General features: G+C 37.1%; 1 protein-coding gene across 22 annotated transcripts in view; it reads left to right on the top strand.

The window, feature by feature from the left end:
* LOC145243881 (kinesin-like protein KIF13A) overlaps nucleotides 1-24,244 on the top strand; it is a 1,028,209-nt gene that overhangs the window by 280,486 nt on the left and 723,479 nt on the right. For all 22 annotated transcript variants that reach the window (XM_080106966.1, XM_080106962.1, XM_080106977.1 and 19 more), the window contains one exon: nucleotides 23,841-23,871. In XM_080106966.1, coding sequence (XP_079963092.1) covers nucleotides 23,841-23,871 — 31 coding nt within the window. The remainder of the gene's footprint in view (nucleotides 1-23,840; nucleotides 23,872-24,244) is intronic.

The raw sequence follows: 24,244 nt of genomic DNA, 5'->3' as shown, positions 1-24,244 counted from the left end.
CTTGTGTTCTTTCTCTCTCTCTCTCTCTCTCTTGTGTTCTTTCTCTCTCTCTCTCTCTCTCTCTCTTGTGTTCTTTCTCTCTCTCTCTCTCTCTCTTGTGTTCTTTCTCTCTCTCTTTCTCTCTCTTGTGTTCTTTCTCTCTCTCTTTCTCTCTCTTGTGTTCTTTCTCTCTCTTGTGTTCTTTCTCTCTCTTGTGTTCTTTCTCTCTCTCGTGTTCTTTCTCTCTTGTGTTCTTTCTCTCTCTCGTGTTCTTTCTCTCTCTCTCTCTCTTTTGTGTTCTTTCTCTCTCTCTCTCTCTTGTGTTCTTTCTCTCTCTCTCTCTTGTGTTCATTCTCTCTCTTGTGTTCTCTCTCTCTCACTCTTGTGTTCTCTCTCTCTCACTCTTGTGTTCTTTCTCTCTCTTGTGTTCTTTCTCTCTCTTGTGTTCTTTCTCTCTCTTGTGTTCTTTCTCTCTCTTGTGTTCTTTCTCTCTCTTGTGTTCTTTCTCTCTCTTGTGTTCTTTCTCTCTCTTGTGTTCTTTCTCTCTCTTGTGTTCTTTCTCTCTCTTGTGTTCTTTCTCTCTCTTGTGTTCTTTCTCTCTCTTGTGTTCTTTCTCTCTCTTGTGTTCTTTCTCTCTCTTGTGTTCTTTCTCTCTCTTGTGTTCTTTCTCTCTCTTGTGTTCTTTCTCTCTCTTGTGTTCTTTCTCTCTCTTGTGTTCTTTCTCTCTCTTGTGTTCTTTCTCTCTCTTGTGTTCTTTCTCTCTCTCTCTCTCTCTTGTGTTCTTTCTCTCTCTCTCTCTCTCTTGTGTTCTTTCTCTCTCTCTCTCTCTCTTGTGTTCTTTCTCTCTCTCTCTCTCTTGTATTCTTTCTCTCTCTCTCTCTCTCTTGTGTTCTTTCTCTCTCTCTCTCTCTCTCTTGTGTTCTTTCTCTCTCTCTCTCTCTCTCTTGTGTTCTTTCTCTCTCTCTCTCTCTCTTGTGTTCTTTCTCTCTCTCTCTCTCTTGTGTTCTTTCTCTCTCTCTCTCTCTTGTGTTCTTTCTCTCTCTCTCTCTCTTGTGTTCTTTCTCTCTCTCTCTCTCTTGTGTTCTTTCTCTCTCTCTCTCTCTTGTGTTCTTTATCTCTCTCTCTCTCTTGTGTTCTTTATCTCTCTCTCTCTCTCTCTTGTGTTCTTTCTCTCTCTCTCTCTCTCTCTTGTGTTCTTTCTCTCTCTCTCTCTCTTGTGTTCTTTCTCTCTCTCTCTCTCTTGTGTTCTTTCTCTCTCTTGTGTTCTTTCTCTCTCTCTCTCTCTCTTGTGTTCTTTCTCTCTCTCTCTCTCTCTTGTGTTCTTTCTCTCTCTCTCTCTCTCTTGTGTTCTTTCTCTCTCTCTCTCTCTTGTGTTCTTTCTCTCTCTCTCTCTCTCTTGTGTTCTTTCTCTCTCTCTCTCTCTCTCTTGTGTTCTTTCTCTCTCTCTCTCTCTCTTGTGTTCTTTCTCTCTCTCTCTCTCTCTTGTGTTCTTTCTCTCTCTCTCTCTCTCTCTTGTGTTCTTTCTCTCTCTCTCTCTCTCTCTTGTGTTCTTTCTCTCTCTCTCTCTCTCTTGTGTTCTTTCTCTCTCTCTCTCTCTTGTGTTCTTTCTCTCTCTCTCTCTCTTGTGTTCTTTCTCTCTCTCTCTCTCTTGTGTTCTTTCTCTCTCTCTCTCTCTTGTGTTCTTTCTCTCTCTCTCTCTCTTGTGTTCTTTATCTCTCTCTCTCTCTTGTGTTCTTTATCTCTCTCTCTCTCTCTCTTGTGTTCTTTCTCTCTCTCTCTCTCTCTCTTGTGTTCTTTCTCTCTCTCTCTCTCTTGTGTTCTTTCTCTCTCTCTCTCTCTTGTGTTCTTTCTCTCTCTTGTGTTCTTTCTCTCTCTCTCTCTCTCTTGTGTTCTTTCTCTCTCTCTCTCTCTCTTGTGTTCTTTCTCTCTCTCTCTCTCTCTTGTGTTCTTTCTCTCTCTCTCTCTCTTGTGTTCTTTCTCTCTCTCTCTCTCTCTTGTGTTCTTTCTCTCTCTCTCTCTCTCTCTTGTGTTCTTTCTCTCTCTCTCTCTCTCTTGTGTTCTTTCTCTCTCTCTCTCTCTTGTGTTCTTTCTCTCTCTCTCTCTCTCTTGTGTTCTTTCTCTCTCTCTCTCTCTCTCTGTTGTGTTCTCTCTCTCTCTCTCTTGTGTTCTCTCTCTCTCTCTGTTGTGTTCTCTCTCTCTCTCTCTCTCTGTTGTGCTCTTTCTCTCTCTCTCTCTCTCTGTTGTGCTCTCTCTCTCTCTCTCTGTTGTGCTCTCTCTCTCTCTCTGTTGTGCTCTCTCTCTCTCTCTGTTGTGCTCTCTCTCGCTCTCTCTCTCTGTTGTGCTCTCTCTCTCTCTCTCTCTCTCTCTGTTTTGCTCTCTCTCTGTTTTGTGCACACTCTCTCTCTCTCTCTGTTGTGCACTCTTTCTCCCTCTCGCTCTCCCTCTCCTTCTCCCTCTCTCTCCTTGACGTGTGTACTCTCTCCATGCATCTGTTGCACATTTGTTTCCTCCGATGTGCGTGTTTTCCCTGTGATGCGCGTACTCTCTCTGTTCATCTTTTGTGCACAACTGCTCTTCTCTCTGCGTCTGTTGCGCATATGCGCTCTCTCTGTGCCGTTTGTGCACACATGCGCGCACTCTCTTTGTGTGTACTTGTTGCACACATGCGCTCAGTATGCATCTATTGGGTGCTCTGTCTTTGTGAGCGTCTTATGCGCTTACTCTCTATTTGTGATGCATACACACTCTATTTGATGTGCACGCACTCTCTCATTCTCTTTGTGATGTGCGAACTCTCTCTATGATGTGCATGCTCTATTTGATACTCGCTCTTCCTCTGCATCTAATACGTGTGCTCTGATGCACAAGCTTTCTTTTCTCTCTGAAGCATTTGTTGTATGCATGCATTTTGTGATGTGTGTGTTCTCTCTAGGTGCATCTGTTTCATGTGCTTTCTGATGCACGTGTGCTCTTGGTGTGTCTGTTGTGCATACTCTCTTTGTGATCCACGCTCTCTCTGCACTTGTTGTACATGTACTCTGTGTGCATCTGTTGCATTCAAGCTCTCTCTGATGTGAGTGTGCACTCTCTTACACTGTGATGCATGCGCTGTCTTTGAATCTGTTGCATGCATGCATGCACTCTCTCTGTGATGCAAGTTTGCACACTTTTTTCTGTTGTAGGCTCTCCCTCTTTCTCTCTCTCTCTCTGGTGGTCTGTTACATGCGTGCATTCTTTCTTCCCATATGTTTCATGCTGTGCCTTGCACCTGCACCTCTGTTCCACTAGTAATCAACTCTATATTATATTAATGCTCTCAAAATGTATTCCCATCTCGGCGAAATGATATCAACCTCCACATTTGTAACATTCTGGTAGAGTTAATTTCTTTAAATAGGATGTTAAAATAAAATAAACTGAATACGTAATTATCAAAATTATATTGACATGAAAAGTAGTTAAAAAATAATAAACTGAAGCGACTGAAGCGAAAAATATGGAGGTTTCTTTGACTTGTTTACAACTATTAGATTCGTGAATTGTATGAAATGTTTAAGTTGATTAAAAATTGTAAACAATTAAACCTGAGAGAAATTATATAATTTCTTTCAACTCTTGTAAAAGTTATTCTTTCCAGATTGTAGTTTTTCGCCTTGTTCAATTCCAAAAAATAGAAATGTCTTTCAAGAATTTCTACTCATTAGAAACAAGTTCCACGAAACCTATTTAATTCTTTTTGCGAATTGGTCTTTCAAATAAAGATTTTTTAAAGATGTTTTATTCTGCGTATTAGCAAGCCATCTTTATAATTTCCAAAGTGTGTTTAAGCAGCAACACCTCTGTTGCAATCTTTACAATTATTTCAAAGCAACACATTGTTTATTTGCTAAATTCTTGCTTTCAATATCAAATGCATTAAAACACACTGAATGCAGGAGATATTCACTTGCTGTGTGAAACCAATGATTTCTATTATCTTTATTTAATTGGATCGTTTCACCATAATCCATTTACTTTAACTCTTGTATTTGCAATCAACACTCTGCTGGTTTTTGTGGACTTTTTTTCTTAAGTTTTGAAAATATTTTTCGTATACATAATTTTATAAAAACTAATATATATATATATATATAATTTCACTTTTGAAGAACCCCAGACAGTATCATAATTAATTGCTGAGGGTTTATACAAGTGGATGGCTTTCCAAAGAAACTTATGATCGAATTTGTTCTGTGGATTCACAACGTCCCAGGATGTATGGTTTACCCAAAGTCCATAAGGAAAATATTCCTATGTGACCTATTTTTTTTATTTATTTTTTTTAATTACATTTTCACCTCAAACAAGCCACATTGCCACTTTGCTGTAGGGGGCTACTATCAGGGACATATGTATCAGGGGTACTGTGTAGGGAGTTGGGCAGCAAGATGTTGATTCACGTTGCACTTGAACTTCTGCATGTCAGTACAGTTGGGGAAGCAGGGACCCGGCAGGGAATTCCAAAGTCTAGCAGTCCTGGGGAAGAAACTAGTGGAGTAGAAGGCTCTCTTACATCTAGGGATCTCTACGATGAAGGGGTGGGATTTAGCTGCTTGTCGGGTTTGTCGGGGTATTTACGTCGAGGGGGCACAAGTGCTTGCAGTTCGTCAGAGCATTCACCGTTAAAGTACTTGTAGAAAAGGCAGAGGGATGCAACATTTTGTCGATGGGACAGGGGCTGAAGTTTAGATGACAGTTCAGGACCTATCAGATTGGCAACTCTCTTTTGAACCTTGTCTAGAAGCGAGAGACTAGTAGCAGATGCACCAGCCCAAATATGACAATACTCCATACATGGCCAAATGGTGGCCTTATAGAGGTATAGGATACTTTCAGGGGTTAGTAGTTTTCTAGCATGGTAGAGAGAACCTACCTTCTTTGCAGTGGTCCTGGCGATACTCTCAATGTAATTGTTCCAACTCATGTTTCCTGAGAGCACTAGGCCGAGAAGTTTAAAGGATGTACTTTCAGATAGTCATTGGCCATTGCTATTGGTGGCAGAGAAGGTTTCTTGTAATTATTGAAGGAAACTAGTTTTGTCTTGGCAGCATTGAATGTGACCATCTATTTATGTCCCCATTCCACTACAGATCGGAGGTCATCCTCTAGTGCTTCTGCCATTTCTTTAGATATGTGTTCATTTGTTTTCCTGTCGTGTCTGTTATAGAGTGTGGTGTCGTCAGTATATACACACATCTCACAGGCAATTTTGCCAGGGAGGTCATTTATGAATATTAGGAATAACAGAGGTCCTAGGATAGACCCCTAGAAGAATGAGAACCCACCCTCCCTTGCGAACACTGTCCATGACTCTTCCACCACAGATTCGGACTTAATTCACATCATACATAATCATACACCCCAAAGATAGGAAACTAGTGATAAATGAAAAGACCCAAGATGCTGACACGAGTGGGTACCACCGCTGACATATATACACAGACACATATATATCACACAATGCTTATCTCAGAATGGTTAAAATATACTCAGAACAGTTTTGCACCGCTTTTGACTTAATGAGATTAAAGTGAAATTACACAAAATCCTATTTGATCATTATATGATTTTGAACTTAAAAAATGTATGAAATTTAAGGTTTAAGTTTAATGGGTTTTGAGACATAATTGAGTTTCAGAAAATCTTGCTTAATTGGTGTCTAATGACTATCAAACAAATTCAATAAAAATCTGAAATATTAGAATTTTCAGTTGCGCTGCTATCCTCATTGTTCCCTAAAAACCCTTTAAAATACTCCAAAGAAACTGAAATTTGGAATTTTTTTTTATTAATTGATGTCTCTTGCCTATTGTTAAAATGTAAAAAAAAAAGAAAAAAAAAGGTATGAATTTTCACAACGGGCTTTTATCCTCTTTGCTTAAAACCTCACATCAGGATCCATTATGTCTAGCTGCTGTGTTCTAAGAATAATTCATAATAATTGGTTAGAAGTTAATCTTGAACATACAAATTTATAAAGCCACAAACATATCTGAATGTATAGAAATAGATATGTAATAAAGTAAGGATAGCAAATTTAACATGCGTTTAATTCTAAGGAATTTTATAATTGGAACGATGAATCAGAAGCAGGAATCTAAAAAATAAAATAGCAACTTTTTAGAATATTAGAATCGTAAACTAAACTTTCAATAAATATTTCACAGAATATTTACATTATTAATGTAACCTCAACATTCATACTAAATCCTGTTAATTTCTTTTTTTTTCCCCATTATTTCTATTTAATTTCATATTAAAATAAAAAAAAATCTACACGTTGCTGTTCTGAATCTGTTCTAAAATATATTACTCTATCAGTAAAAAAATATTAAAATAAAAAAACTTTGCTTTTAGCTGGTCAAACAAAAATACACCTATTCACACACTTTTGCTCTTTATATATTAGATTTCATTTAATTCCATCTTAAAAAGGTTCTACACTATTGCTGTTCAGAATCTGATCTGGTAACTTGTTCTAAAATATATCAGAAAAAAAATATTACTCTGTCAGCAAAAAAAAAAAAAAAAAAAATTTTAATTAGATTCATTAATGGATCTTGTTTTTAAAACCTTTCTTCACAATAATTTTACAGATCAAGAAGAAATATTTATTTTTATGCAAATCGCTCTATACAAGGCATAAAGTGCTTAGAATTTGTCTCCATTTTTATTTTCAAATTAGTACATAATAACACTGAAAAATCGTCATCTTGACAAAACTAGTCGACCTCTAGAGAATATTTTTTTAAATGTTATTATTGATCTATGGCAACACTGATCAAAAATATATCAACTTTGTGGGTCTTTGTTTTGTAGTTTTTGCTGTTAGCTGGACAAACAAAAGTACACCTATTCACACACTTTTGTCCTTTATATTATTGATTTCCCTTAATTCCATCTTAAAATGGTTCTACACTATTGCTGTTCTAAATCTGATCTGGTGACTTGTTCTAAAATATATTACTCTATCAGCAAAAAAACAAAAAATAAAACAAACTTGATTGTTTAATGGATCTCATTTCGATAAAACATACATGAAAGGGTTAATTCTTTTTTTTCATTATTTCTAACTAGCAGGTAGATCCGACATTGCCCTGGATTTAATGATTAACGAATGTGTGCCTTCCTCATATTTTATTGTCATTGAAATCGGTGAAATCACCCGTTTTTTATTCAAATCGGTTAATTGCCTGCACTAGTTGGGGACGCACTGTTGCACATGCCTCCCTGCAATGACTTTGTTTACAATATATTGTAGTTTACATTGCACTGGAGAGAACCTAGTGTTGATTTCATAAAATTATTTTTTATATATAATGGCTTAAATTTAGGCACCGCCAAAACTGGGGGGGCAGGTCAGCACTTTTTGTACGGACCGTCTTTTTAAAAATCTACCAAAAATCAGGTAATTATCCGATCAATACGAAATTTTCAGCGATTATTAGGAGAAGAATGAACTTTATAACAGTGTACTTATTTTTCATAAACGATATTTATATATATATTTTTTTTTGCTTACAACCCCCCCCCTTGTTTTGAAGTGGGAACAAATATGCTTAAAATAATCATCTGAAACTGAACAAAACATATTGTGTTGTTGTAAGGGACAGAATTATAGATTGAAAAAAAAAAAAAAAAAAAAAAAAATTGTTTGCATACCTTATTTTGACGTCTGAATATCAGAACTTCGATTGTGTTTAATTATCCCGCTTTTGAGTTTTGAAGTGTGAAATTCGGTGAAAAAAAAAAAATTTTTCATATTTATACGAAAAAAGGCATTTTAAAATTTTTGATAAATAAATTAACAATTTTTTTTAGCGAGCCGAATAATGCATGACCATTATTAAACAGGGCATGCTTTGAATAATCGATACAAAAAAAAAAATTCGATAAATATTGTGCCCTTTGTGTTAAAAATAGCATCATTTTTTTCGATCTCGTTTGAAAACGTTTGCCGCCTTTCGACTACGGTGGACCAAACGCGCTGAAATAATTTTTTTTTTATTCTGCTTTAAATTGCCCCCCCCCCCATTTTGGGGAGCCTGGCCCCCACAACATACACATTAAAAACCAAACTCATACAAATGGTCACCCATCTGGTACTGGCCAGCCTCAGCTTAATAATACATTGAAATTTTCGTCACTGAAAAATAAGTTTTTTTGGCCTGTTTGGTCTTCCATAGTTTTCTTCTTATCAAAAGAAAACGTAAACAGTCGATCTGAACTCTACGTAGACGCGAAATATCTGGTTACCTATATGAATAAGTGGAATTATTTGAAATTCAGGTACTTATATTATAATATTTTTGCATATTCTCTTAGAAAATCATCCTAAATCTTAGTTAGACAATAAATAAATAAATTAATTATTTCAAAAACCCTTTTTTTTAAATATTTAAGTACGTTTTTTGTGCAAGACAAAAAATGTCAATTGTTAACTTTTTGGGAAAATTTAACATTTAAAATTGAATTAAAAATAATAGAAAAAGTTTTACATTATTCTGTTTTCTATATGATAAAATTCAGGGTTTTATCTTTCTGGAAAAAAAAAGTTACTCAGAAATAATGGATTTTAATAAATGTAATTTAGTTTTAAAAAACAACAACTTTATTTTGCGGCCATTTTTGGCGGTGCCTACTTAAATTAGAATTTAAAATGCAAAAGTCAAGTATTTGTTCTAAACAGAAACATTCATTTCGAACGTATTCTATCATATCAAAGAACCTATTGATTTTATGTCAGCCCTTTCTGCTTGTGGTAATAAAAATTCTCAAATGCACCTGTGGTGTTGAATGTAGAAGGTGTTAACTTTGGTCAAAATAGACTGTTTCTCCTTTCATCGGATTATTTTGATTATCAACTTATCAAAGATATTCCGATACAAAACATATCTAAGAACACTCCCAGGCACATAAAGTACATTTGTGTAAATATTCATAAAAATCGGCTCAACCATTTAGGAGTCCGTAGGGAACCCTCCACTCCATCTCACACACACAAAGTTCTTTTTATATAATAGATTCTATTTAATTCCATATAAAAAGTCAACTATGTATTGTGCTGAATTTAATCTGTTAACTTTTTTAATGAAAAGAAAAAATTATACTATTAGCAAACAAATTCAATAGATTTACTTTTTAAAATCTATTTTGACCATAACTTTGGAATTGAGGAGAAATACAAAAAAAAAAAAAAAAAAAATTTATGTCCACTCGAGATAGAAATGTCATGAATTATTTTGAATGAACAACTGATAAAATTCTCAAAGTAACAATTCTCAAATGAAGAAATAAACCAGAAGCAACGTCTGAGAATTCTCTTGAAGACATGAAATCCGGTGTAATGTTGGCATGTGAAATGAGTTGTAACTTAAAGAATTATAAGCAAACAGTTTAAGTTAGGCGATATATGTGGAAAGAATCTGACTCCCAAAATGTTATTTGATCGTTGAAAATCTCGAATAAAATTAGATGAGAGCAATGGCATCAATCATCCACTTTGCTTTTTTGACTTGAACCTTTGTTGACTTTATTCCACGTTTGATGATAACTCCCATCATTTTATTAATTTTTACACCTTCTTTAGCACCTGAAGTGCTTAAATAAATAACTCATGAATTTTCTCCTTAGCAAAGATCGTAACGTTTTCAAATGTCCATAATTTGTGATAGCTTCCAGCTCTTACATTCACACTTCTGTTTGTAAGCTTTTGAAAGAGGAAGAAGAAAATGAAATTTACACGAGTAACTGGAAATTAGATTAAGTGGCTGCCTTTGGAGAAAATAAGTCCTTTGAGTGCCTGTCAGAATCATCAGACAAATAATATTAATATTGCAGAGATGGCACATTTTCTTATCATTCCTTTTCACAGACATTCTTAGCCCGATACCAGACCTTTTTCTCTTATTTAATCCTCATTTAGATAAACTTCTGAGAAATCTAATTTCAATTGTTACTTTACACATCCTTCATTTTTTATATATATATATATATATATATATATATATATATATATATATATATATATGTGTGTGTGTGTATATTTTAGCAGCAATCCATTATTCAATCACATCTGATTGAACACGATGGAGTCATTCTTTTTTCCAATTTTTCTGGATATCTTTTCGATTCGCGGAGTGATCTTTTTTATTTCAATCGACATGTTGCACAGAATGGCGCCCAAAAATAGATGTTCAGCCATATTCTACTCAATCGCTTTCTAGTAGTGCTGCCGATTATCAGGAGTGGTTGTTTTCTTTTCCTTTTCGGCTTAGTATATATATATATATATATATATATATATATATATATATATATATATATATATATAATTGTTTCTTTTTTTATTGGTGAAAGGTGGGTCCAGGATGGTTAGGGGCGAATTATTTTTAGTTTTAATTTCAATTTTCTTATTTTATAGTTTTAGTTTCTTATTAGATTAAAGCTGAGTAAACGTTTGTTCCTCTTAGGTTTTTCCTATATATTATGCAAAATACTTATCAATTTTGGGATTGAATTATGTTTGAAACACCTTTCATTGTAATTATTATTTGGATCATTCTGTTTAATGATTGCAGTTTAAAAATATGTGTGTATATAATGTTCATTTAATTTTCTATAGACATAAATATTGCAAATATGCAGTAAATGTTCACATAAACAAACTTCTTTCATCTCTTTTCTTGGAAAATAGATCAGTGTAGATTGCCTAGATGATTCTCAAACTGATTGAAACAAATATATTTGCGATGACATGTCGTTTTGTATCCCCCCCCTCATTATTTTTCTACTGAAAATATTTTATTTAAAAATGTAAGCAAATAGATTTTTTTTTATTATTCTCATAAGAAAATTCATTAAAAGTTTACCCTTTTTTCCATCGTTTCCTCTTACTGAATGTATAAATGTTGATAAAATTAATTTGATTAAAATCGGATTTACTTTTCCCACTGCGTTCCCTTGGATACACTGGTTTGGTAACAGCACTGGACTAGATATTTTTGGAAAACATTGAATCGTGATTTTTTTTTTTTTTTTTTTTTTTTTTTTTTTGGTAAGACCGCCCATCTCTGATCAGCAGAATTAAAAGATTCAGACAAATATGTAGTACTAAGTACGTCACGTGACATTTTAATTCCAAATAAAAATAAAATACTTGTGATGGATGCAACAAACATTGATTACTAAGAGTCACCACTGGTAAAACTATGTACGAACAACCTATAGAAAACAGATTTGATACTGGGTTTGTAGCTAAAATGTATTTAGTTCCTTTACAAATAGATTAATCTGGTCAGTGGCATTGCATTAGAAAAATATTGATAGAATCAATGTTAATGTGTGCTTGTATATTCATACCTATGCTCCCCTTCTCTCTCTTGCATAGTTTACAACCATGCGCCATTAAATAGAGGTAGGGAGTACTGGGTCGAAAAAAGGTCACATCTTCAAAATCTGGTGGGGACCCCCTCAAATCAAAATATAAGGTGTATCTAGGTCAAAATCGAAAAAAAATTTGAAAAAAAAATTTTTTTCATCTGTTGGCGGCATTTTTTAGATCTGGGGCTGGTTTTTCAAGAAATATGTGTCCGAAATGTCAATATGAGTGATTTCAAGGCATAATTTTGCTTCTTGTGTATCTCCAATGCCCATTAATGGATATAAATAGTTTCAAATGACACAGGGTCATGTATTTAAACAGGTTTTGTGGTATTCTTGGTCAATTTCGGTCAAAAAATGGCCAAAATTGGCCATAAATTGGCCGAAAGACAGGCAAAAATCACAAAAACCATCTTGGGTCACATAAATTATCCTCGTCCACCTTTATAAAGGTATATATTGCTGTAGATACCTAAAATAGACATTGGAGTACGATTATATACAGGTCTCAGATCTTTTTGGGCCTTTTTTGAAGAGAAATAGACCAAATTTTGACCCAAAATTGCCAAAAATAGGACGAAATTGCCAAAATCCTGTTCTCGGTCACTTAATCGATCCTTGTTCATTCCCAATGGATATGAATGACTTCAGACACACATATAAGGCAGAGAACCATGATTATTGACAGGTCTTGGGGTCTTTAAGGGCAATTTTAGGGATGAATTTGGCCAAATTGGACCTAAAATTGCTGAAAATAGGCCGAAATCGACATAATCCCGTCCTTTTATGATTTCCAAGTGCTTAACAGACTTAACAAAAGTGACTCAGATATACACTACAAGCACTACAATAATCCATCAAACTTGGCTGCAATCTCTTTGTGGTTGTGCAGTGTGAATTGCAGGTTTCGGTCCGAAAGAACATCCCAGTCGCCGTTGATTTTGCATTCGACAATTTGATCTGCATCGATAGTTTGCTTATCATCTGGGTTTGGGTACCTCCATTTTAAGTTCTTCCTTTCATAAACACGCTCCAAATGTTCAATTTCATATTTCTGGTTGTCTAGGATTTTAGTACAGTACCCCAGAAACCATGTTGGCACCCCCTTTACTGTCCACAACACCACACACATCTGATTCACATTCAGGATTAAAGGTAACTCAACCATTTCCTCTGCAACTCGTGGAATGCAAGTGATGGCTTTTAGGGCATCATCATTAGTGGGCAGAGGAATTCTTGTGGATACCGGTCTGTTTGTGACGCAGCGTCAGCGCAATCTACAAGAACTCGAACCAGACCTGAACGAGTCATGCTAACTCCTTCTTGACTGTTCTTTTCACTACCTAGTGTAGTACTGTTGAGTGTGTCAACCACCTCATCCATGATGTATGAAAGTTCATCCTCCACCATTTCTACCTCAGCTGCTTCTTTTTGTCGCATGTCCTCCATCTCTTTTTCAAACTCCTCGTCTACTTGTGTCAAGTCGATTCCCCAATTTCGATTCATTTTCAACTGATCATAGTAGAATGTCTTTTCCGCTGGAGCAAACTTCTCAGGATCTACCGCCATGCCTTTGATGTTGAAGAGTTCGGAATGTTCCTTCTTACACTCCATCTCTGCACGTCTTTTCTTCTTGCTGGTTGTAACAGCATTGTAGTATGACTGCAAAGATTTGCGAATCTTCTTCTTCACCGATTTCGCAGACAGAACATTAGATGCGGAGAACGCCTTCGACCAGGTTATCATTAATCCCTTGGCGCAATCTGACACAGCTTGTTTTCTGAGTCTAGTCTCTTTCTCTTCAGTTGGTTGTCCAGATGGTGCGACTTCAAGAATTTTAGCAATGACTTCATATTCTGAAGGAAGAACATCACCAAAAGAGAAAGTTGTGAACTGCTCTGCAACACTACTCATTCTACCGGCTGACTCTTCAATACAATCCTGAAAGAGAAATATAACTGTGTCAGGATATTCAAAATGGACCCAAATAAAAATATGAATGGACCCAAGGAGAAGGAGATTTCAACTGTGTGCTATGATTATGATAAAAATAACATAGCAAGGAGACTCTACATTTCAGAGTCTCATTTTGAACTGACCAAATAAACAAAACAACTCCTTTCTCAGATAACACTACAATGTTATCAATCATTCGATTCTACTAGTACTAGTCCCCAAGCCCCTTGGGAAACTAGTTAAATAACACTTACAATTTTTGTATGAAGCTTTGTAAGAAACATTTTTATGTAAAATTTACCAGATTTGGAACACTGGACGATTAAGGGTATTTCTTTCCGCAAAATGAATGACATCTAGGGTGTAAATCACCGTGAAAATTGTGCTAAAATCCCGATTTTGTACTAAAAAATGACTTTTATATGCTAAAATAAAACTCAATTTAGCTATACATTGTGTCATTCCTATCCTAATTCATTGACCAAGTCAAAAGAAGTGAAAATACCTAAGTTTCAACTGCTATTTCTTATCCCTTCTTTTGCAAAGATGGGTAAATGGGCGTTTTTGGGCCCCCGGAGCCTAAAAATCTAAAAAATGGCGCCAACAGATGAATTTTGATTTTTTTTTCAAAATTTTTTCGATTCTTACCTAGGTTTAGTGCATATTTTGATCTGAGGGGGTCTCCACCAAAATCTGAAGACCCGACCCAGTACTCCCTACCTCTACATTAAAACATTAGTTCCTGTTCAATCATTAATGTTAGATGATACCTCGCTTGGTCAGTACTTTAAGGGTTTTAGCTGAATACGGATATCAAGTTTCATAAACTTAACAAGCGAAAAGACTATCTCTACCAGGTACAAGTGCATAATGTACAGTGAATAGCAGAACTCTTTAGACCATCGAGATCTAAGGTAATCTTTATATTAATAAACTTAAACTGAACACTTTCATTTATGAGGGTAGTTTTTTCTCGTCCCATCAGTCATAACCAGATAAGTCTTAATTGTACTCTTAGTATTATTACTAATGAATGATAATCTAGCAATTAATACTTCATTTACATTGAAATTTCACATTAAAAAATCCATGGCGTGAAGTTAGCATAAAAAAATACACGGCATAAAAAACAAAGGAAACACAAGTTTGATATTACTGTTCTTGTTAAATTAAATTTACAACCAAACGTTTGCCCATGATTCCTTAGCTACCCTACTCTTTTTCCTGTTTCCGGTCTCATCACTACTGTGCTGAAAATTGTTTTTCTTGTATATAGTGTATTTGAATTCAATATATTCTAATTGCGATATTGAATGAACGTTTGTGATTTCAGTGAAATTGTTATTAAACAAAAGCAGTTGTTAAATCCTCTGATATAAATCCAAGAAAGAAACTGTTGGCTTGCTGCCTTAATGCTTTGTATCCACTCTTTAATAATGCTTATTATGGATTGGAAGTTCTTGGGTACGATCGAGCGTTTTGCACATGACAACAAAAAATTAAGGACACTTGCACTGTCGATTTACCTTGAAAACGCATTCTGAGCATTTCAAAAATATTAATTGCTTAATAACAGGTTACATTTAAAAAATTTTTCTAAGTTATTCTTTTTTGAGCATCATTTATTTTAATTAGTAACAAAAAGAAACAAAAACATCTTTGCGCATATATATATATATATATATATATGCTTTGAAATACCATGGTATATAGATTTTTTTTTATTTATCCTACACCTCTAATTGATGTATCATCCTTATTAAATAAACGAATAAATTTATATACATTAGTATTTATTTTTATATTGTCATTTTCTTATTTTATTGATACTCTTTGTAAGCTCTAAAGCAATTTCGTGAGCTTTGCATTATCCCGATAAGTCTCCTCTTAAAGAATCTGCCTTATTCCTATTCTTTTAATTTATATATATATATATATATATATATATATATATATATATAAAAAATATAAGGAAATGTGATATCTTGGGAATAACAATAAATCTGATAGTTTAGCTAGATAAGCTAAACTCCACGTGTGTGTGTGTATATATATATATATATATATATTAGCAAAGATATCCGCACTTCGCAGGGGGTAGAAGAGGGTGATCTTATTCAAATCCACAAAAAAGTTGGCAAGCACGATAGTGGTGGCTCCCGGGATGGTGGCAAACCTCAACTTGGTGTGCATCATCCCTAGATAGAGGAGTTTTTTTTTTTTTTTCTTTTTTTAGTTTTTTTTGTTATTTTACAAGTGTCGCCACTTATCAAGGCTCAGATGTAACGAGGATGAGGATTAATGAGTGGGAATTTGTTGTAGTAATCGTCAGTAGTGGAAATTTGGTAAATTAGATTACTTAAGGAGATGGCTCATCAAGAACTGGTTAACATTGGACTTAAAGATGTCCATATTGTAGTCAATTGGAAAGCAGGAACATGGAACAGTTACAAAGGCGTGCAGTTCTAAGAAAGAAGCTTTGTTCATGAATCTATGATTAGGTTTAGGCAAAAATAAAATGTGAAAAATTGATAGTGGTTTCAGCTAGACGAGTGTTTTTCATGAAAGTCAGGCCGGGGGAACCATAGATTGGAGCTCAGACGAACACTTGACATGAAAATAATGATAAAGTAGAGACAGGCTCGCAACGTCTCTTCTGTGGGAGACAGAAGAGAAAAGGGCATTGATATAGATCAGGAAGAGAGTTGGGCACAGGATGAACCCCTGAGGGACTCTAGCATTAATACTGTGAGCCTCTGATTTCTGCCCATCAACCACTACTCTTATGAACCTATCAGAGAGAAATGATTTAGTAATTGAAAAGATATTTCCAGCTATACCGTAGCTGGAGATTTTGTGGAGTAGACTTTAATCATACCCTATCAAAGGCCTTTGATATCTCAAGAGCAATTACCCTAGAAAGGTTGCCTCAATTGAGAGATTCACTAATCCTATGAGATATAACTGTTAGCACATCTAGCAAAACGGAAACCATATTGCATGTCATTGAGGAGGTTATTTTTGCTGAGGTGTTTGATTACTTCTCTATTTAACAGATTCTAGCAACTTACTCATGATGCACAGGTGACTGATTGGTCTGTATTGAGAAGGATCAGTCCCTTAAATTTTTAAATACAAGATATACTGATGAGGTTTTCTAGGGTTTTGGGAAGCAATTCTCCTTAAACATAGCTAAAACAGCTTTGTAAGTATGGGAGCTAGTTGTAGTTAAAGCTTTTTGAGCACTATAATAGGAATGCTGTCAGAGCCAGTTGCCTTACTTGAATCGAGATTTTGTATTAGCTTGTCAACATCACACACAGATGTCGCAGAGCGTGTTTTCAGACACAGAAGAAAATGTGGGGGTTGGCGGCCTTGATTGCATAGGGTAGAATTAGCTACAAAGTTTTTAGCAAAGCATTTGGCTTTGTCCGATTTTGACGAGATTACCTCGGGTCCATTGCTGATGGTTGGGATAGAGCATACACTTCTATTCAGGACCGTTTGGCAAAATTGGTGGAGACCTAGCCGCTGCTTTGGACTTGATGGACTGAGCATACAACTTTCTTGTGCTCTTTATTGCTCTCTTACAGTGGTTGTTAGCAATCCTGAAGATGGCTTTAGTCTCAGTACATCTATTTTGTTGAAAGCAATGGAAATAGTGATTTCTGTGCACAATGGCCGCAACACATTCTAGAGAGAACCACAGCTGACTGTGGGTTTTTTTCTGGAATTTTTTGGAGGGTATGAAGCGGTCTATAGCTACAATTAACCATTCCATCAGGTCTGATACTATGGAGGACACATTCTTTTTAAACATGGAACGCAGAAGAGATCGGATATAAATGTATGGGAGCTATCCCAGTCAGCCATAGAGTATCGATATACTGTACGATGGAGACGTACGTTTGAGGATTTATTACATTTTGTTTTTCTCTTAACTGAGACAACCGAGTAGTTGGAAGATCCCAGTGAAAACAGAATGGAAGATGAACATAGCGCTGAGCAAGTTTTGAGAAAAACGTCTAAGAAATTTGCATACTGAACAGCAGTATCAGACTTACAGGTGGGTTTGTGAGAAATCTGAGTTAGGTCATAAGTAATGGAGAAATCATGACAGAACCCCCCTGATCTTTGTCTTAACGTGGGGTAACCATTTCACGTTGTGAACATTGAAGTCTTCACAGATGTGAATGTTAGTCAAAGTATGAGCAGACAGGATATGGTCAATTTTTTTCTGATATGCTGTTAAAGATAGTAACTCCACCGTTATGGGGACAATAGAGGGCAAATATAAATGCAGTGGTGTGAGCAAGTGTTCCATGCCGATCTTGGGGGGGGGGGTCAGATTTGGATGTTAAATTAGAATATCCTTTAATTACCAACTACTCTAGGGGAATAGTCTTTCCAATGCCAGTTTCGCTTGGGAATAATAGGTCTGGTTTGGTCTCCTGTAATTGGATTTCAACCTTTGGAAGGTTGGAACATAGACCCCTGATGTTGGAGAAGGAGACACGATAGTGGGGGTCTATGTTGGAAGTTGGAGTTCTGCATTTAATCGTGTATTACTTAAGACTTTTCATGTTGGAGTTTTAGCATTTGTGGAATAAGTCGACAGACTTGGTTAGAACAGGGCAGAGAGGGAAAGTAAGGAAGAAAAAGAAATGAAGAAATTTTTTTGTACTACAAGGTAAAACCGTAGCAATTACCCACTAATATGGCATATAGAAGCCTCACCAGAAGCATGGGCCAGAATCTATTCACCAAATTGCAATACAATAGCCCCATTACTTTGCACTTGCTGAGAAGACAGCCTCCTTAATGGATTGGATCCCTGACTTTCAGGCAGATAACGTCAGCTCAGTAAAATGTTTACCTCCAGCTACCTTACTAGTGACATAGTTACAAGGATAGAAATAGAAACAGAAAATTTCCAACATTTCAGCTCATGCAAAAATACTGCCGACCTAAAATACAACTTTTCTTCTCCCTTTGTCAGAAAAATCACGTTCTAAACGAGGACTGAGAGACAAATTAGGAGAAGAGTCATGGAAGTTGACGACAATGCATCCACAATGATAATAAGTATTCTACTTCATATAAGTTCAATAATGTTGGAGACGCCCCTCCATGGGATTAATGGACTATCTCATGACGTCACTTCCGGTAACAAGTACCGGTGCCCGGCAGTCAGAGATTGGTACGCAGCCAAGGAGGTCGTGTGCAAATGCTCAACAGTTGAGGAATGTTATTGCTCAACCTGCCTTACCTGTAATATATGTGAATACATGTTTGTTTCGAAGAGTCCTGTGTTCCTTTCGTTTTATTACCATTTAACACCATAAGTCATTTATTTTCAACATTTATTTACTTTTTACAAACGTGTTTTTAGACTAAATCTGGAATAAAAACAATGGGTATTTTGTTTAAGATTTGAATTTAACACAAGAACAAACCTACACAACATGAAATTAGAATCGTAATAAACAAATCTTTATGAAAAGCAAAACAATAAGAAAGAATTAAAAAAAAAAAATGTAAAAAAGAAAATGGTTTTGGGTTTGAAGAGGGAAAATAATTTTATTTTTCTGGTATGAAAATTTAATTTTTTAAAACAGTAAATATATATAACAATGAATTATTTACCAACCAACAACGATAAAAGCAAACAACCGATAATGGGTGTTAGCTTTAAAAAAAATAATTTTAAAGACTTAAAACTGCATTAAAAGAAAAAAAACACGATCTAATATTAAATTGAACTACATTAAATATATTAATTCAAAAAGAATTCAAAATAGTTAAATTGTTTCTGCATTAAAATTAACTCCTGTTTTAATGATTTTTATGAACAATTTGAAAAACATTTTAATTTATGCAATCTTCATTATCATTTAAATTTACAATATCAACTTTTGTGTATAAAATATTGTTGGTTACGATCTTAAAAGTAAACAATGTTATTTCATCTATTTATTCAGAGACGAGAAGAAATACTTTTAAAAAAGCAAGAATTAATTATGGCAAATATCTTTTTAGGTCCAGATTTGAATTTCATATAATCTTTACACCTGAAAGGTGTGACTAAATCAGTTTTGTTTATTTTTTTTATTTCAAATAATATCACGAGAAATATTTCAGATACTTGGAGCTAACAAGTCCAGATTGTGTGAATATTAAAATGGGGATCAAAGATTGCTGGAATAGACAATCAGCACCAGCGGTTATGCCTAGTTGAGCTGGTGTATATAAATAGTAAAAGCAGACGTTTTTATGGCACACAATGATGGAAATACAAAAACAAAAACTCCCACACACATACATAGTAACTCGGCTAAAGATTGTTATCCTGGGACCCAAAAATAAAGAGATTTGACAATACCCATAATGATCTGTTCCCTGTTGATTTTGCTGTGCAGTTCTAGTAGATCCACCCACCCAGGCCCTGCCTTCTCTGTGAGAAGAGATTAGTTTAGTGCTAATCACCTGAGGCGCCCTCACCAGGGAATGCCGACGGGGCTGCCCAGGCATTTTTTGTAGGGCAGAGTGCCCCTCCTTTGGGGAGCTGACTTCTCAATCTCACTTTCTGACCCTGGTGTCTGTTCTTGCGGTGGGAAAGAACTAAATATAAACTCACACGCACACATATATTAATGATGAGTTTGAAAATACGAATCATTTGATATATTCAAAGAAGTTAGAGTTCAACTGTCAACGCACAGGAGCAGAAGCTACATTTCTTGATTTGGGTATATAAATTGCAAATCAAACCGTTATCTACTAGCAGAACCTGTTAACTGTAGCAAAGCCCACCCACCCTCACCCACCCCTGTGTAAAAAATTAAAGTACGGCTGTTGTCTTTGTTGCCCAACCCCAACCCCATGTTAAGAACGGCTTTCGGAATAGACACCCTATTTTCTGAGTGAGGCTGGAGTTGTAAAAAAAAAAATTGTTCAAAATATAACTTTGATAATCGGTGTTGGAATCAAACGCGCAAATACTATGAACCAACAGAAATATTTGGTGGTTGCAGTGTCGGTTAGCCCGTGCGTACTAATCTGGTGGGCAGGGTATGATATTTTTGTTGGCAATACTGGAGTTTAGGTGGCAAAATACTCTCAAACCCTCTACCATTTAAAAGGAACTAAATTCCTGTAGTCACCTGTATGTTACTATGTAAACATGTAAACGATATTTAAGAAAGTGACAGTTTTAAATAAACCTAAAAAGAAACAATATGTAAACCTTTTTAAATTTTAATTTTAGACAACAGAAACAAATTTTTTTTTTTTTTGTAATTTTGAAAGAAATATTGATCAAAAACATTTTTCAGTATGTATATGTAAAAGAAAAGAAAATTCGGGCAGAAACAATTTTTTCTTTGTGATCTATTTGTCTTTAAAAATAAAAAAAAACATTGAAAATTAGTTATTACTTTTGTGAGTCCTAAGAAGAAAAAAAAAAGCAACCCCCTAAAAAATGAAAATAGCAATGAGTACCCGTGCAAGCGCAAAAAAAAGAAAAAAAAAATTAGCTGCAGTAGCCAGGCTCGAACTTGTAACACTAAGAGGAAAAGATGGTATTAAAAAAAAAACGCTTTAGTCAACTGACCCACGATGAACTTATGATATTACAGGCCTTCGAAATAATGCCTGTAAAGCATGGTGAAGCATATAATAAAAAAAATAAAGGAAAGAAAACAGTTGATTTGTGGTCGTGGTTTACTTTAACACGGCTATAATGTTGACGACGCTCCTCTGTCTTTCTCTCTCTCTCTCTTTCTCACTCTTTGTATATTAGATTCCATAGTGTCGCGCTCGCTTGCTCTCCTCAAAAACTTCCAATTCTGTTGGTACACTTGTTTTATCTATGTAGAAAGCATAAATTGTAGTAGTCATTGAAATAACATGAAGCATTGATTCATATAAATAGAAAAAAAATTGGTTTGTTATTGTTTACTTTATCATGGCTATAATGGTGATGATGCTCCTCCCGCTCTTTCTCTCTCTCCCGCTCTCTTTCTCTCTCTCCCGCTCTCTTTCTCTCTCTCCCGCTCTCTTTCTCTCTCTCCCGCTCTCTTTCTCTCTCTCCCGCTCTCTTTCTCTCTCTCTCTCCCGCTCTCTTTCTCTCTCTCTCTCCCGCTCTCTTTCTCTCTCTCTCTCCCGCTCTCTTTCTCTCTCTCTCTCCCGCTCTCTTTCTCTCTCTCTCTCCCGCTCTCTTTCTCTCTCTCTCCCGCTCTCTTTCTCTCTCTCCCCCCCCTCTCTTTCTCTCTCCCCCCCCCCGCTCTCTTTCTCTCCCCCCCGCTCTCTTTCTCCCCCCCCCGCTCTCTTTCTCCCCCCCCCGCTCTCTTTCTCCCCCCCCCGCTCTCTTTCTCCCCCCCCCGCTCTCTTTCTCCCCCCCCCGCTCTCTTTCTCTCCCCTCCGCTCTCTTTCTCTCTCCCCCCCCCCGCTCTCTTTCTCTCTCCCCCCCCGCTCTTTCTCTCTCTCCCCCCCCGCTCTCTTTCTCTCTCCCCCCCCCGCTCTCTTTCTCTCCCCCCCCCCCCGCTCTCTTTCTCTCTCCCCCCCGCTCTCTTTCTCTCCCCCCCCCGCTCTCTTTCTCCCCCCCCGCTCTCTTTTCCCCCCCCCCGCCCTCTTTCTCCCCCCCCCCCGCCCTCTTTCTCCCCCCCGCCCTCTTTCTCCCCCCCCCCCCCCGCTCTCTTTCTCTCCCCTCCGCTCTCTTTCTCCCCCCCCCCGCTCTTTTTCTCCCCCCCCGCTCTCTTTCTCCCCCCCCGCTCTCTTTCTCCCCCCCCGCTCTCTTTCTCCCCCCCCGCTCTCTTTCTCCCCCCCCCTCTCTTTCTCCCCCCCTCTCTTTCTCTCTCCCCCCCTCTCTTTCTCTCTCTCCCCCCCTCTCTTTCTCTCTCCCCCCCTCTCTTTCTCTCTCTCCCCCCCTCTCTTTCTCTCTCTCCCCCCCTCTCTTTCTCTCTCCCCCCCCGCTCTCTTTCTCTCTCTCCCCCCCCGCTCTCTTTCTCCCCCCCCGCTCTCTTTCTCCCCCCCCCGCTCTCTTTCTCTCTCCCCCCCCGCTCTCTTTCTCTCTCCCCCCCCGCTCTCTTTCTCTCTCCCCCCCCGCTCTCTTTCTCTCTCCCCCCCCGCTCTCTTTCTCTCCCCCCCCCGCTCTCTTTCTCTCCCCCCCCGCTCTCTTTCTCTCTCCCCCCCGCTCTCTTTCTCTCTCCCCCCCCCCCGCTCTCTTTCTCTCTCCCCCCCCCCCGCTCTCTTTCTCTCTCCCCCCCCCGCTCTCTTTCTCTCTCCCCCCCCGCTCTCTTTCTCTCCCCCCCCCCGCTCTCTTTCTCTCTCCCCCCCCGCTCTCTTTCTCTCCCCCCCCCCCCGCTCTCTTTCTCTCTCCCCCCCCCCCGCTCTCTTTCTCTCCCCCCCCGCTCTCTTTCTCTCCCCCCCCGCTCTCTTTCTCCCCCCCCCCGCTCTCTTTCTCTCCCCCCCCCGCTCTCTTTCTCCCCCCCCCCGCTCTCTTTCTCTCTCCCCCCCCGCTCTCTTTCTCCCCCCCCCCCCGCTCTCTTTCTCTCTCCCCCCCCGCTCCCCCCCCGCTCTCTTTCTCTCTCTCCCCCCGCTCTCTTTCTCTCTCCCCCCCCGCTCTCTTTCCCCCCCGCTCTCTTTCTCCCCCGCTCTCTTTCTCCCCCCCCGCTCTCTTTCTCCCCCCCCCGCTCTCTTTCTCTCTCCCCCCCCCGCTGGTGGTCATTTATGCACTAATACTATTTAGAAAAGTATAAATCGGCGGTTTCCGCCCATTCATGAGGGAAATAGTTACTTAATTGCAACAGGTATTATGCTTTGGCATTAAAAACATAAGAACAAATATGCTAAACCTTTAAAGAACCAATGACATTTTCACAGTTCATTTGGAAATAACAGATTTAAAAATAAATGAAAATGTCAGTTTTAGTTTAAAGATGGCCTCACAGATTTAAAGAATAGAAAAGACCTGCAAGAAGAAACGAGTAAAATATTGAGGAAAATTTATCATGTTTATTAGATTTATAGTGAAGTTTGTAGTTCCTAATCTATAATGAAACCTTGTTCAATATGACATGAAACTACATCCAATGATGATGTTCCAAATTTATGGTGTGCAGTCACACCTTAGTACACTCAGAATGGTAGCACCTATGTATTAAATATCTTTCCTAGACATGAGATGAAATTCAATTACACACACATATATATATATACATCATGAACAATTAGTTCAAGTAGATGAATAAACATTTGAGAAATTAAACAATAACTAGTTTCAACGTTAAATACTCTTAAAAAATGCTATAAAACAAAACGAACTGATTAAGATTTTTAATATATTCTAAAGGATTTCTGATCTTGACACAAGCATAATAATGTTGAATTTCTATATTTTTCAGATTTTTGTTTGGTATTGAACTGCTGAAGTTATTTTCTGTAGTAAACAAGATTTTACCATGCATTTTTTTTTTATTTTTCAGTGGAGAATCTGGGGGACGAAAGGCACCAAAAGTAAGTTTTATTATAAAAAAAATCTTTTTAATTTAATCGTAGCTGTTTTTGGAACAAATTCCTATGCGGTAGTCGCAACTTGTGCTGGAGTATTATCATTATGTGGTATTTATTTAAAAAAAAAAAATTATGAAACATGTCCTTATATAAATGATGTATTTTATTTTTTGAACCCTGCCAATGATGTACATCCTCTCGTACAAATACGGGCATTATCTATCTATATTGCATTGCATACACCGATTTGGTAACTTATTTATACATGCATGCGTTTTATCCCACCTACACATATTCCATTACAAGCTTTATTTACGTATATCTATGTCTCCATTTATAAATGAGTTGCAGCTTAAGAATGGTTTTCTCAAAATAC

This window comes from Euprymna scolopes, chromosome 22 (assembly GCF_053919585.1).
Source record: "Euprymna scolopes isolate OS-2025 chromosome 22, ASM5391958v1, whole genome shotgun sequence".
Lineage (NCBI taxonomy): Eukaryota > Metazoa > Mollusca > Cephalopoda > Sepiida > Sepiolidae > Euprymna > Euprymna scolopes.
The sequence above is the reverse complement of the archived record's forward strand: the minus strand, read 5'-3'. Positions and strand labels throughout refer to the sequence as shown.